We start from the raw sequence: 15,722 nt of genomic DNA, 5'->3' as shown, positions 1-15,722 counted from the left end.
TCCTGGGATAAATCTCTTCTGCCTATTGTCCTCCCAGTTCTCAGTGCTGATGCTTAATTTTCAAAACTTCTATATTACCAAGGGACCTACGACATCAGCCAAAGAAATACTCAGCAAGTACAAAATCTGTTCCAGGGAGCTGCTTTTGTGCAGAGGGAAAATTTTGTTCCTACAGGTTTTTAAGTGGGTACGAGGCAAGGAGATATCTGATCCGGGCAAAGCCATTACAATTTAGATCTCTATCTATAGAACATTTTTTTTCCTTAAAAAAAAATTGGAAAATACAAGAAGTTTGGATTTTTTTCCCGATTCTTTTTTTGGAGGGGGAAATTGCATCGTAAGCTTTCGGAGAAACCCAACATGTCAACTACCTTTCCGGGACTAGTCCACGATGCCGAGGTATTATTACTTTTTTTTTTTTTTTTTTTTTTGAGCGCGCGTGTGTGTGGCGGCGGCGGCGGCGGCGGCAGCCCTCCCTGTCTCTAATCTATATTGGACCGTTACGTTTAATTATAATCTGGCTTTCGGGGGAAGTTAGGGAAGGAAAGGGGAGAAAGTTCGTTATGACATCTGTCGCCAGGAAGGGCAACTCTGCCACGTTAAGAAACATTTGCCATAATGAGGGGGAAAACATAATCCTAATAATAAAGAAAGGGAGGAGGGGGGTGAGGAGAAAGAGATAGAGATGGAAAAAAGATACCCAGAAAGGCAAAGTAAAGAGATTGATGGGGGGCGGTAGGTGGACGAGGGGGGTGGGGAACAACGCACCCCTTTTGGAATGGTCTTATTCTAGGAAAGTGAAGCAGAAAGGGGGGTCGGATTCCTTGCCTCAAATGGTTCAGGAAATGAGCGAGTTGAGCGATTTGCACAGACTAGATTTTGTAAATATATGGATAATGATTTTGAGCAGCTCTGGAGGAGCAGCTCGGCATGGACAACCGCGGAATCCCCGTGTTGGGACCTGGTGGCGGTGGCGAGACGCCGGCCCGCGCTCTGTGCGTGTGGACTCTGGTTCTGCTCCCAGCCGCCCCGGAGTCGGTCGTAAACCTGGCTCCCGGCGCCCAGCTCCCAGTGCAAGTTAGGCAGGGGCTGTGTGTGTGTGTGTGTGTGTGTGTGTGTGTGTGTGTGTGTGTGTGGTGTGGTGTGTCACCCGCACCTATATAGGGTGGGGGATTTTTTTTTCCGCCCTCTCGACTGTGAGGACGAGGCCGCCCACCCCCAGTTCGCCTGCTCGCAAAGGCTCTCTGGCAAAGGCGCTGAGCCGGGGCTGCGGCTCGGCCCCAGCCCTGCGTGCTCGCCCTCCTTGGAGAGCCAGAGAAAGCTCCTGGCTCCGGGAGAGCGGCGCCTCGGTTGCAAAATGACAAACCTCAAGTTTTTCTGCTCTCCCTTTTCCCCCTCTTCCTTCCAGATACGTCACGACGGATCAAACAGCTACCGTTTGATGCAGCTTGGCTGTCTGGAGTCCGTAGCCAATTCCACTGTCGCCTATTCCTCCTCCTCTCCTTTAACTTATTCCACCACCGGCACCGAGTTTGCGTCCCCCTACTTCTCCACTAACCACCAGTACACCCCGCTCCACCACCAGTCCTTCCATTACGAGTTTCAGCACAGCCACCCGGCGGTCACCCCCGACGCCTACTCTCTGAACTCGCTCCACCACTCGCAACAGTACTACCAGCAGATCCACCACGGGGAGCCCACCGACTTTATTAACCTGCACAATGCGCGGGCGCTCAAGTCGTCCTGCCTGGACGAGCAGAGGCGGGAGCTGGGCTGCCTCGATGCCTACCGCCGCCACGACCTGTCCCTCATGAGCCATGGCTCTCAGTATGGAATGCACCCAGATCAAAGACTCCTGCCAGGGCCCAGCCTGGGGCTGGCCGCCGCGGGAGCAGACGACTTGCAGGTAAATAAGCACGCAGCGAATTTGTCTGCGCCCTCCCCTCTTTGCCCTCCCCCACCCCTCCGTTAAAGCTCTAACTGTAAACCTCCTCTCCTCACTGTCCTCTCCTCTTTCTGTCTCTGTCTCTCTCTCTTTCTCTGTCTCTCTGTCTCTCTCTGTCTCTCTGTCTCTCTCTCTCTCACACACACACACACACACACACACACACACACACCACTTATTATGGAACGTTATCAAAACAATTAGAGGAGGCGTGTGCCATTCTGTCACTCTCATTGGATCAAGGCATTTCACCTGGTCGCCGGGGAGTCTGGCTACCTGCGGGCCCCACTTTCAGTCGGTCTGCACAGAAGTCGGTTGTGAATCCTCATTTCTGTCCCTGAAGGGATGGGGTGGAGGAGATCATGGAGGCTGGGTTGAGCCAACTGGACTCAGAGTAAGACCCGATAAGATGATGACCAATCGCACCCTCAGTCTCTGGTTTTACTGGGTCTACCGGCCCGTCCCAGGTGTTTGTCCCAGACTGAGCTTGTGGAAACTTACTAAGAATTGGGGGGCTGGTTTGTTCTGTGACTTTGTTGAGCTCTAGCAAAAGTTTCCCCGAATATACTAGATTGCTGTGGATAGTAAAGAATTGCAAATGAAAGTCTCAAAAATTTACACCAATCAAAGAATCTGCACAATGCACTTCACCAGGTTGCGGAGTTGAGCCTAATTCTAAGGAGCACCCAATCCCACCACCCAGTTGGGTAATTCACAACTTTATTTTTCTCACTGGGTTATTAACTTTTACACAAGATGCAACTTCTTTAAAAGAAGGAAATGAAGAAATAAAGGAAGGGGAAAGAAATAAGAAGGGAGGAAAAAGGAGAAAAGGAAAGGAGGGATGAGGGAGAGAGCAAAAAGAGAGAAGAAGGAAGGAAGGAAGGAAGGAAGGAATCCAGATACTATGGAGGCCATCAATCAGAGGATCGCTCTCCTACTTTCTTTCTTAATGTATTTTTGCACATTCTTTGCCAACAATAGAATTTATAATTTTGCAGACATATTGTCACAGCCACATTTCAAACAAATAAACCCACAAATATCCAAAAAAGAACTCAAAAGACATGAATTTGTAGCTTCTTTTGGCTGAAAGGGCAACCGTAGCTGAGTCCCTACTTTTTCAGTCCACACAAAGCTGGCTACCCTCTCCACAGCCTCCATAACGAAAGGGAAGATACTCCAAGAGCACAAGTTGGAGACGTAAGAGATCCCTTGTTGCGCACAGAAAATCTTTGCCCCTCATTTACCTCTGAGCAAGGGATTATTTTAAAATTAAAGTGAAAGCCCTTCCAGTCCCAACAAAGAGCCGTGGGTGCAAGACCGGCACACAAGAAAAAAGATTTCGCTCCATAAACCTTGACTTTCTACATTTATATTCACAAAATAATTTTATACGCTCAGAATATTTTTCCATTTTTCACAAGGATCCCCTTATGTCTCAAGGGGGAAAAAATCTGCCATTCAATGCTTAGCTCAACTAAAACCTATTTACTCCTTTTAATAGCCACGTCTGCTGCTGATTTTTTTGTATCTGTACAAATTTTTTTTCTGTGCTAGGCACAAAGCCGGGCATTTTTCAAAAGAGGGGATTAGAACATTTGCAAGCACCAGACAAAGAGCGAATCCCGTGCAAAAGAACACCGTAGTTTATCCAATTTTCGACTTAGTGCCATTCAACTGGTCATTTATGCAATGTCATCCGACCAAACAACATGTTTTACTTATGAGGGGGAAAAGTTTGTTAAGTGTAGAGACCAAGATTCATTTCTTCTAAGAAAATAAACATCTTAACAGTGCACCAGAGAATGGGAGGGAGAGTGGTTCGCTCCCTTGGAGAACTTTGAGACCCTTTACCTTCTACATTTCAGATATTTTGAGACCTTCTTTTTCAGTCTATGTTTTTTTTTATATTTATAGTATTTTTTTTAGCTTATTGCTCATACTGAGAGAATATTCATACCGAGAGAAACACTCCAAGATCCTAGAAGAAATTGAGGAGCATGATATGTGATATATTTGTGTATCTATGTCTAGAGACATATCTATATATGTACATATCATTGTGTGTGTATATATAGATACACTTCATATATATATATATATATATATATATATATATATATATATATATATGAAGCCAAGTTGTAAATCTGGCAAGTTATTTTCTTGCACTCCTCCTGGACTTAGTTGGCGGAATGAAAAAGAAAGAGAAAAAAGTAATAGCTACTTTTAAAAAGAGAAATAGGGAGGGGATGTGTGGGAGAAACCCGTCTCTCTCCTTTTATTTCTTCCTTTTTAAAACATTCATCAGCATATGCCTCATTTCAAATGCAACAAATGTAAATATACTTTTCCCTGCACAGAATTTTAAGTGAAAGTCCAATGGTTTGCAGGGCGGTCTAAGTCTGCCTAACAGATGCAAACAGTCTTGTGGCTTCAGTTCCATCTTTGAGTCCCCTAAAAAGATTTGCTATGGCCAACAAAGGAAACTGTCACACCTTTTCCCATCACCGCTTTAATTTATGCTCAGACTGCAAGTTTTTTTTTTCATATTGATTTGATAATCACTTTAAGGCAGAACATTTAAAATAAGAAAGAGCTCGTGAGTAGGTTGAAAAGGGGGGTCTTACAGGCCTGCCTCAATATGGTGAAAATGGGGAAGCAAGAGGGAGCCAGGGCTGTAAAGGTTGTTTTGTAAAGTGGGTTTTTATTATGCACCGACTCTCTCCGCATTTACTTAACTCTTCACGGGCTGTTGGGTAGGTTAACACCCTTCAAGGCCTCTTTCATGTCCAATACCTCGTTTGTTTGTAAAGGAAAATGAGCCTTTAACACATTTCAACTCAGGGGAAAAAAAAGACAGAGAGAGAAATTTTTATTTTTCTTAATCAAAAATCAGCAAACCCTTTCCTTCTTCCCAGCTCAAATGATCCCTCAATCCATTAGGAGCATGAAGATCTACAGTGAGTGAACCTGAAGGTGTTTCCTCTCTAAGGCATATTTTGGGTAGGATACTCCTACTTCTGTGGTAAAGCAGAACCAACATCAGATATCTTGAAGGCTGCACTTGTAATGGCTCCTCTGAGCTCCCCAGAAACCCACAGTGCCAGACTTGACACTTTTAGTGTAATTTGCTCCACGCAGAAAGTGCCGTGGAGACTGTCTGTATATATGCTATGTGTCTTGATGGGGACTCAAAGGGCTTCTCATTCCCTTATGCCAAGATGAAAGGCACTCAGGTGCTTTGAAGTGTAATATTGTATGGTGCTGCAAAATGCATACCTTACGATTTATACAACTTTTAGATTGTGGTTTTTCTGGCACTTTTTTCCCTTAAAATCATGTGTGCTGCCAAACTTGCTCCAGCTCAATGGTTGCTTTTAAATGTCTACTACGGGGATATGGGGTTCAGGAGTGGGGCAGATTGAAAGACTTAACTAATGTCATACCTATTAGAATCTATTTGAGTGCTTTTATTTATTTTTCTTTTATTAAGGGCTCCGTGGAAGCCCAGTGTGGGCTTGTTCTCAATGGTCAAGGTGGAGTGATAAGAAGAGGTAAGTGACATATTAAAACAAAACATTCTTCTCTCACTTGATACTTTGTTTTGAAGATCTGGTGGTGTTTTAAGCATCAGATTCCTTGTCTGATGATTAAGAAAACAATTACTCTTGGTTAATTACTTTTGTCCTACACAGGCATACTCTTTTCCTTCATTGAGGGTTGAACCCAACCTGTGCCCCAAAGAACTATGATAGAAGACATTTGCTGTTCTTCATGGAATAGTGACAGAATAAAAGTTGGGGGGGAGAAAAAGGAAAAAGAAAAGAAAGAAAATTACACTAAAAGTAATTTGTGTCACACCTCCTTTCCCCATCACCACATCCTCAAGCAGAATTTCTGGTCCCTTTTAGCCCTGAATGTGCCAGCCACAGCCTGGGTGATTGAGGTGATGGTGTTAGCTTGAGGCTTTGAAGGATTCTATGAAAGGCTAGATTCGTTGAGGCTTCAGGGAAGGCTAATGAAACACCAATATTGTAGCTGCCCTTATTTTTCTAAGTGTCCAGAACATTTCTTTCTTTAAGGGAGGTGGGAGGAGGAGGTGGTGTTAACTGTACCGGATAAAGCTTTCTTGTTCCCATCTGTTGAGGAAAACATCTGAATCCAGTGTTACCCATGGAATTGGAAGGTGGGGGGAAGGCAAGAGTCGAGAGCTGTTGATTTTGGCTCAGACACTGAAGGGGGCTGCATCTCAGATGTTCCATTTTGACAAAAGGTTTTGAACTATGACATTTTAAGGGCCTCAAGGCGGTGCAGATTTTGCTAGCTTCCCCAGTTAACTGTACCCAGAGCCTCTGAAGCTTATTTTCCTAGCAAAGCTGAGTAACCCGAGGAGCACACAGGCAAGGGGACCAGCTGTTATCCCAACTTCATACGAATTAATAAGATGTAGCCTATTCACCAGGACTAATTCCAGCTTGAGGGCCGCAGTTGTCTTCAGTAACTGAATGACTAAAGACTGAGTCACTTCTGATGGAACCAAATAAATGTCCTTCAGTCCCTGTCCATCCTTTTCAAAGCTTGTTGAAAGATTCCAGTGCTTTTCCAAAGAAAGCAATGGATTCTTTCATGTTTAAACTTCAGGTTTTACAACCCAGTGTTCAATGTGAAATTCCATTTAAATTGAGGAGTAAAGAAAACAAAGCTTGCCTCTCGTTTGGAACTTGACGATTGTCATAGTGGATACTTGGAACTTCCACTAAATGTAAAATAGCTATTCGGCTCCACGGAGATTTGAAACTATTTTTTCAAAAAAAAAATTAGTGTTGCTCCATAAGGATTTTTTTAAATGAGTAATATTAGGCTTGTCAGCCAAGCTAATATTCAGCCATGTTGAAGTGACATGAAATAGGCCCAAGACTAGTGAAAATTGAAATAAAATACACATACTGTTGAAGGGATGGGTTAAAATGCATGGTGAAAGAGGGGTCAGGTGTGATCCGGGTCTGTTGGGGCGGTCACGCTAAAGGTGAGGCTGAGTACTCAGGGCGCACGGAGATGTCGGTGGTGCTGAAGGACAGCGCCACTAATTAGCGCCCAGAGCCGGCTCCTCCCAGAGCGCGACTGGCGCTGCTGCGGTCGACGCGTTCAGTTCCGCACTTGCTCCAAGATCACCTTCTCAAAAGCTTGGAAATTGCATCAGATCTTACAGTAGCTGGCAGAGGGTGGGAATTATTTGAGACCGAGGGCGGGAGCTGACAGGGAGGTGGCTGTGTAATCAGTTGAAGTTTTTGGAGAGAGATTTAGGGGACCCCCTCTCAGCATTCCCCCAAGAAGGCCTACGCTCTTGGGTAACTACAAAATGGGAACAGCAGTCCTGTCCTCTGAGAGCCACAGAAATGGTCTTCCTTAGGTGATGTTTTATTGTTCTTGTAGAATTTGGTGTCACTTCGTTTCACCTGAAAATCAGCGTGGAGCCCGTGATTTTTAAACCAAATATTGATCTTGTAGGAAAACAGCATAGCTCCAAAGAGAAAGGGGTGGTAACCTGGGGCTTCTATCTGTATTGTTTGACTAAATCCCAGTCCTCCCCTCCCCCACCCCTGCCACCCCCTGCGAAGGAATTCAGAATTTAGCTGCTGAGTTTATTCCATTTCCACATGTCTTAGAGAAAGGCCAATTAACTTGGTTGAGCCCGGGAGACCAAGTGCATGTCTGTTACTCTGAAACAATCAATGTTCATGACAATTTACAAATGGAAAGCAAGGAAGTCTTGCTGAAAAGGTTTTGTACATCTTGCTAGAGTCTGCCCAGCGCCTCATCTCAGGACTGCCAGCCCCTCATCTCAGGACTCCCAGCCCCTCATCTCAGGACTCCCTGTTTTTGAAGAAGGGCTAAGGAAGCCCTTTCTCTCTCTTGTCATGGTAGTGCACTGGATTCTTAATATAAATAGCTCATGTCACCTTTGTTCATCAAAAACCAGGAAGGCACTAAGTCAAGCACTCTGCCATATCGCCATATTGTGCAATGGTTTTGTTTAGATAGGAATGTCTGTTTCTCTTCTAATCCATGTTTACAGGCCACTCTCCACAGGAAACATGATTTCTTGAAAAGCACAACTTTTTTGCCATTTTTCCTCCCTTGCTAAGTTCTCTGATAAACTTACGTTTCTAATGATTTCCAGAATTTACTGTGGGAGGAACAAAACAGATTTCACTTCCAAAGACTCCTGAGTGCTCTTCTAGAAGAAAGATCCCTACGTGCCCCATATGAATTCACCAGGGAGAGGCTGTCCTGGTTTGCAGGGTGTGTGTGTGTGTGTGTGTGTGTGTGTGTGTGTGTGTGTGTGTTCGGGGGGTGTTGGGGAAGGCGTTCAGTTCTTTAAATTTGGCCATTTCTATTTGCAAAGAACAAAATACCATTTCTCTGACTCATTTCGGTAAGTGGCAGTTACATTGTTTTTGCTTATAATGAAGGCCGTGTAGCCAAAGAAAGCGCGGAAGAGGGGCAGCGGCAAGGTAATTACCGCCCAGATAAAATATTTGCCACCGCCTCGGAGGTGCAGCTCCCGCGCGCTCACTCTGCGCGCTCACTCTCGCTTAATGGTGTGTGCGATTTTGCCCGCAGCTCCGCCACTCCAACCATCAGAACCAATAATCTTTACTTTACCCTGTGCTCGCGTATCGATAGCTTCTCTCGCCTCCGGCTTCGGCTTTGATATGTTAATATTTCTGAGTAGCAAATTCTGCAGAGATCATATTAATGTTGTACATACAGAGTGGAGCTTTGCCTTCGTTGAATATTCAGATACTGGCTTTCAAAAGGCGTCTCTTGAAGAAATGAGGCTTCTATTTACAGGAGTCATCTGTGTTTTTAATCATTAAAAAAAGAAAGGAAAACCCGCTCTTCTTTTCCCCATAAATCTTCTGAGGCTCCCTCATGGCCCCCTCCCCTTTGTCAGGCTCTGGTCCCTTTCATTTCTCTCCCTGAGAATTTAATAGTAGGAGAACAATGTTGATGACGATTATGATGATGCTAATAATGAATGGATCCAGATTGGAATGGTAGGGGTAGGGGTTCAATTGGGTAGGGGGCTGTGGCCTTCAGACGAGGATGGAGATGAGATAAGAAGACCCAGCTTTTCCTTATTTGGATGGGAAGTGACATTTTGGCCCTGGTCTTTTTTGAGAAATCGGAATGGCAAACTCAAAAAAAAAAAAAGGGAAGAAAGAAAGAAATGAAAAAAGTGAAGAGGGGAAGCGCCCTTGTTTCGCTTTGTGATCACTCTGCCTTGCAGCCCCAGGCTAATTTCAGACGCTTAAATACCGCCATAGCCTCTGGGCCAAGTGGAGAGGGAGCGACCCGGCCACGGGCAGGCAGGAACGCTTTCCGGATTGCCCGTGGCTACACAAAATACAAACTACTTTGAATCAAAACATTTTGGGGGAATTAATATGATCTGAACTCTGCACGTTTTAAGAGAGCTGGAGTTTGTCAGATCGCTTAGAGGTGACTGGCGCGCCAAGGAGGAGGCATTTACGCTACGGAACAAACATTGTCAGATCTGATTTAATTTTTTTAAAAATGCTTCTGTGAAATGGAGTTTAGCATCAATCGCCCAGTCTGCCAATAACCGGGTGGATGGACCTGACCGCTCTTCCCTACTACAGCCCCCACAGCTGGCTGCCCACCGGCTGCTTGGGCAGGAGGATGAGCTGCTTCTGCTTTTTCAGTTTTGCGAGGGCCCTGAGCTTTGGAACTCGGGTTAGAAAGAGCCTCTGGCTCTTTCAGCGGCTTCCAGAAGGAGTAAGATTGGAGTGGTGTGGGAAGCCTTCTTCCTCTACTTTTGTCAGAGCCCCCAGAATCTCTCTTTACTAGAATCGCCAAAACTCATCTCTATAGTTCATGCATTTTGGAAAATACAGCCAGAAACACACCTCTCCCGCTTCTTATAGTCCCCAAATACACATGCTGCAGATTCGGAATTCAAGCTCCTTTATATGAAGACTAAAATTCATATACCAAAGTATCGATAAGCATGGTTTCCTAAAAAAAAAAATTTTTTTTTTTTGCAGGGGAGGGGAGCTCCTTTTCCGTAGCCTATTGCCTTCTCTCTTAATTTCTTTATCGCTCTGAAAATAACCAAAAACTAAAGCACTCCCTGCATTGAGAAATGGGGATTAATTCACACAAACACACACACACATGCACACATGCACACACACTCACAATTACACACCCACCGCCACATTAAACCAGTGTCTCTCCGTGAAGACCTCCCTTTCTTTTGTTCTGCTTGGAATCTGCACACGGAGGAGCGTGTTCAAACCTGGTAATCCACTTATACCTGTAAGGGTATATCCTCCCCTCAAACAGCGCAGTTAGAGGCTGATGCATCATTTGAGGCCTATTTGATTGCAATTAAACCACTATCCCTTTGCTGTTTGATTACAGTTAATACCTGCTTGGGGGGAGGAGGAGCAAAGAGGCGATTACCCGAGGGGTTTGGGATGGAGAAGGGCGAGGGGCTAGAGAGCAAGCAGCCGAGAACGATCCTATCCCACCCAGCTTCCACGCGCACCTCACAGAAATGCACCCGCAGAACAAACAGGGACAGGAAACTCCTATAATAGCTTACACATTTTTAATGTGTCAGAAAAAACGAGCGATCACTGGAGATGAAGAAGGGGAGAAAAAAAAATCCCTGCCGTTTGTATTTCTTTCATTTGAATTGTAAACATCTGTTTGGCTGTAAGGCGAACAGAACATTTATTTTGCTCTCAAGATTGGGTCTAATTATGTCAACACCGAGGCGGCGGGGAGTGGGGCGGTGCTGCGGCTTCGGAGAGGCTGCGCGCAAGGGCCCCGCGCCCGGAAGCCAGCCAGGAAGTATTGATCGCACCCGGAGAGCGCGCAGGGCCTCTAGCCATCACCCGACCAGTTCTTAGAGAGGAAGGCACCCAGAGTGGGCGCGTGGCTTAGAGGCAGCTTTGGGGACGCCAGGAGAGCCACAGCCCTTTGGAGACGGTCGCGAGTGTTTCCTCTGCCCTGATTGCCTGTATAAGAAGAGGAAAAGCGCACTGAGGCGTTGGCGCTTGTCTTTCTATCCCGTAGCCTCGCAAAAGGTGGGTGGGGACATTGTGGCGCTCCACAGCTCGCACCCCTGGGCGGTGGTAGTTGCCCAACACAGTGGTGGAGTTGGGCGGGCTTTACTCAGGTTGCTGAGCACGTGGGCGTCCATTTCCCGTTGCACCTCCCGAGTTGGGGAAATAAGTTGAGCAGGCGTGAGCATCCCCATTTTTCAGATGGAGAGACCAAGGCCCAGTTACTCATCAAAGGTCCTATGCGTCGCTAGTTGGCCAACCTCTTACTTGCAGCCCAGTACTTTTTCCACTCCCCCACGCTGTGCCTGCCAACATAGGGCCAGATGTCTCCAGCCACACCAGGAAGGGCACAGCTCCACCCCGTTTCTCTTTGGCTTCATGGGATCTAACAAGGTCTGGCAGCTGAAGGATTTGCGTGTGTTTCATGCCTAGTTTTGTTCCCTGCACATTTTCTTTGGCTGACTTTTCCCTGTAGCTATGGCAAAGTTATCCCTTTTATGATAGTCATGTTCTAGACAAGTGACCTTAAGTAAATAGACCCCGATTTCTTAATGCTGTTTCTAGAGCTACAGATCTGAGCTTGAGCATCACTGGAAATGGGAAGCCCCATCTCCAAATTTCAATTTTGAAAATAGTGCCCTCCATAGAAGTATTAGTTCAGTGCACTATGAATGGAAAAGAGATGTACTCTAGAGAAGTTCTGCATGAGTAGCCTGGTTCTGGCACCAGAAACACCTTTAACTGGAGTGCTGGATCTAGAATGAATGCTACATAATTTCAGTAAGAGCCCACATGCAACACAAGCACCATGAAGAACTTCATCTGGTAACACTGGGGATGAATACTGTAAATGCCTTGGCATGGTTGACTCTCATGGCTTTCCTTTGAAATCTCATCATTGCTCTCTGTGGTCTGGATCCCCTTAAAGAAGTCCCACGTCCTTGGACCTTGACTGTAAATACAAAAATCTGGTTATGTTGACCTATTACTCTTTTTTTCCTCCCCAAAAAATAAACCACTGGGAAGAAAGAGATCAGGTTCCCCATGCTGCTGTAAACTCTACAAGTTGCCAAATCTTTAGCCAGGACGAGAGAGTTCCCCAAGGCTGCAGCAATGCCAACTATCAAAGCAATAGAAATTCCCTTTAAAGATGCTGTGACATAAAAAATAAAAGACTCTAGAGCTGATGGCTAATCCTGAATACAAAATAAATCCTCCAGGCAGTTTGTGCGTGCATAAAGCATACTCTTAATATGCGGCCTGTGTAACTTACCTAATAAATGCTTATTTGAGCATAAGCCAGAAGCCTCACCTGGATGCAGGAGAGAAAGACCCAGAGCCCAGGGAGTTAGCACCTGGCTGGGTAGCAGATCCAGTGACTTCCCTGGGAGCAGCTGGCTTCACCACATGGGGTTCACTTTGCCAAAAGGGGGCAATTTTCCAATTGGAGAAAGCCTGATTTAACTCCTTTCTTTTTAACAAAAATCTTTTATAATCTTTTGTGTCTCCCTAAATTAGGTTTCTGACCCACTGTATATAATATAGGAAAGGTCTAAAGCTGTGTCCTTTTTTCCCTTGGCTTGCTGGGAAAGTAACACATGCACAAACATTCTTCTCTCATAATTTATTTGAGACCCATTGGGTGAGATTCCTTGTGTCCTCAGTTGCATGTTGGCTATTGTACAAGAGAAGAGGATTTATGTAAGAATGTAAATTTGCTTATGATTCCATGAGCATGGGTGGAGGCCCATTTTCGGAAGAGGGCTCTGTGAATTTTGAAGATAGATATTATGATTCTTTAATATTTTTGCTTCAGATGACCTCACAATGACCTAAGTCCTAAAGTTATTAGGGTCCTGATTCTGACAAAATGATGCTAAAAGCCGGGTTCATTGATATCCTGTTCATCTCAATTTTTGAGAAGTCACTTAAGAGCTTATTTGTAAAATGGATTTTGTGTCTATAGGTATAAAGGGAGAACATTAATGAATGGATAATGATAGTTCCAGGCCCCCAAATCTGGGATAACTATGATGATGATGATGATGATGATGATTAGTTTTAAAATTCTCTATGAAAATGCAAAGTGGGGAAGTGCAGGTGAATTTGTATTTGGGGCTCTGAGGCAGACATTTGCATGGTTTTCCACTATGTTGACCGCAAATTTAATGCCAGGAAAAGGATTTCGATTTGACAGTTGAGATTGTGACCTCTCAGATTTCAGACTGAGGGCCAGTTTCCAGACATTAACATTGAGAACTTAGCCAAGTGTACAGGACTCATCTTCTAGCCTAAAGAGGGCTGGTTACTCTAATGATATCAACATCCTCTCTTCTGTTTTGGGGGGTCATTCAGGGTGATCACCAGCCTCAGAATGCTTAAGGAGAAAGACATTGGTCCCAGTACTTTCAGGGGAAACTTGGATGACTCCAAGAAACTTGGATGACTTCCAGGTAGTACAGGAGTAGAAACACTTTAAGAGTAGGGAAAAGTTAACCTGTTCTCTCCACCCAGGTCCAGGACCTCTTCACCTTTTTAAACATCCTCCCAGGTTCCTTAGCCACTGTGCTCAGAGAACACACCCAAATCTGAATGCCAGAGATGTCAGCAACACAACATTCTCCCTGAGCACTTAGTAAAGGAGGGGAGGATCTATGTGGAAGGCAAGTGGTGAGTCCTAGACCAGGGCTTCTCAAACTTTAATATTCATGAACCACCTGGGGATCTTGTTAAAATGTAGATTCTGATTCAGAAGGTCTGGAGTTGAGCCTGAGATCCCACATTTCTAACAAGCTCTCAGGAGATGCCAGTGTTGCCAGTTGAGGACAACCCTTTGAGTAAAAAGATTTTGGACAACACTCTCCTGATTGTTTTTCTTCTTCCACCTACTTTTCTCTCTTTTCTCTCATAGAAGACCTTTTGTGGAGAGGAGTCTTAAGATCTCCCATAGTTGAAGAAATTAGATGTATGCTCAGGAAAGCAAGCCTTGAATTTGAACCTGCCAGTGAACCCCATAAGCTCTGCCCTCAGATTACTCAATGCATGCGGAGGAAGCCTTGAATGCCAGGGCTGTGTAGCCACCATGTTAGCAGTATGGACATTGGCTCAGGATTTTTGCAGTATGGGAGGATTGGGCAGCAGGAAACTCTCCGCAGTGATTATCATCATCACAAGTCTACTTCAGGTGCCTGAGTTTAGGGAATGTACTCTGTTGTCCTGGAGAAGAGCAAAGCTCAATGGGCTTTCTGGAGCTTGGAGACCAAAGGCTTCTGCTTCAGGAGCCTCAGCATGGCAAAATTGCTTTGGTGATTTTGCTATTAGCAGTTATCTTTGCTTTGTTCCCTAATAGTAATAATGATAACAACAACCCAAACAATAATATTATTGGCCACTAACACAATGTGACTCTTACTATGTTCTAGTCTTGTGCTATATTTGACTGTGTGTGCCAATCCTGAGAGCTGACATGTGGTAGAGAGATGTGACCTATCATCCACCCACATGGGTTGAAAGTTTATGACAATGGGTAGATTATTTTTGGTGGTACCTGGGAACTGAGTGATTCCAGTACTTATAGTTGGGAGGTGGATGAGGGAAAAGAGATGGCAGTTTTCAAACAATTTGGAAAAGAGTTTTCAAAACTTTTGTCTATATAGTAAGTCATGGATAAAATATATCCATTGTGTCTACTGCACATACATGCATACACATATACGGAGCCATGGAAAAATAATACATACCCTCTGTGGGGGTAACTGGTGGAGTTTGGGGTTTTTAATTAATTGAAGTGTTTTTTGGTGTGTATGATGTCAAAATTAGCACTGATGGGCCAGCCAGCTCTATGTAGGATGATAATTTTTGCTTAAATTAAAAAATTGTACCCCCACAAACATGTTCTATATGATATTTGAAAGCTATAACCTGTATTGTTATTTGAAAGGATGTCTTCAGAGCAGCTTTCTGAGATGATCCAGGTGATGTATATATGAGAACATTTGTTGCTGTGTATTCCCAAACCCCAAATAGTGCCTTGATGTTAACTGTCTTTCATGCAATTATCTTCTCTCACTGTCACTAATATGTAATATATTTCCCCCTCCCCCAAGGTGGTACTTGTGTGGTCAACCCCACAGACTTGTTTTGCTCTGTCCCTGGCCGTTTGTCCCTTCTCAGTTCAACTTCCAAATACAAGGTGACGATTGCTGAGGTGAAGAGGCGCCTCTCACCACCTGAATGCCTCAACGCTTCACTCTTGGGAGGCATTTTGAGAAGGTAAGACAATTGTCTTCTGGCATGCCGTGCCTTCCAACTCTACTGATACCATACGCCTCCACCCTCAGCCCTGAAGCCTTCTCTCTCACACTGAATTCCCCGTCGGGTCAGGTCTTCTTGTCATTTCCCTCAGGATGTGAATTTTCAAAACGTAGCTTTTCTTTTGTTTTGGGACAGAGCGAAATCCAAGAATGGGGGTCGCTGCCTGAGAGAGAAACTGGATCGGCTTGGCCTGAATTTGCCAGCAGGGAGACGGAAAGCAGCCAATGTCACGCTCCTTACTTCCTTAGTTGAAGGTATGATTTTTCAGCTCTGCGAAGTAATGATACAAGGTTAGGTTAGCGGTTCTTTGGACCTCAGGCTTGATAGATTATGCTGTTTCATTTTTGTCTATGGTA

At 44.8% G+C, this 15,722-nt stretch overlaps 1 protein-coding gene across 1 annotated transcript in view; it reads left to right on the top strand.

Annotated features, from left to right (window-relative positions):
* The first annotated feature begins 360 nt into the window (after window positions 1-360).
* TFAP2D (transcription factor AP-2 delta) overlaps window positions 361-15,722 on the top strand; it is a 52,720-nt gene continuing 37,358 nt past the window's right edge. The window contains exons 1-5 of the mRNA XM_035728641.1: window positions 361-399; window positions 1,409-1,906; window positions 5,445-5,505; window positions 15,159-15,324; window positions 15,502-15,620. Coding sequence (XP_035584534.1) covers window positions 361-399; window positions 1,409-1,906; window positions 5,445-5,505; window positions 15,159-15,324; window positions 15,502-15,620 — 883 coding nt within the window. The remainder of the gene's footprint in view (window positions 400-1,408; window positions 1,907-5,444; window positions 5,506-15,158; window positions 15,325-15,501; window positions 15,621-15,722) is intronic.

This window comes from Zalophus californianus, chromosome 7, assembly GCF_009762305.2.
Source record: "Zalophus californianus isolate mZalCal1 chromosome 7, mZalCal1.pri.v2, whole genome shotgun sequence".
Lineage (NCBI taxonomy): Eukaryota > Metazoa > Chordata > Mammalia > Carnivora > Otariidae > Zalophus > Zalophus californianus.
The sequence above is the reverse complement of the archived record's forward strand: the minus strand, read 5'-3'. Positions and strand labels throughout refer to the sequence as shown.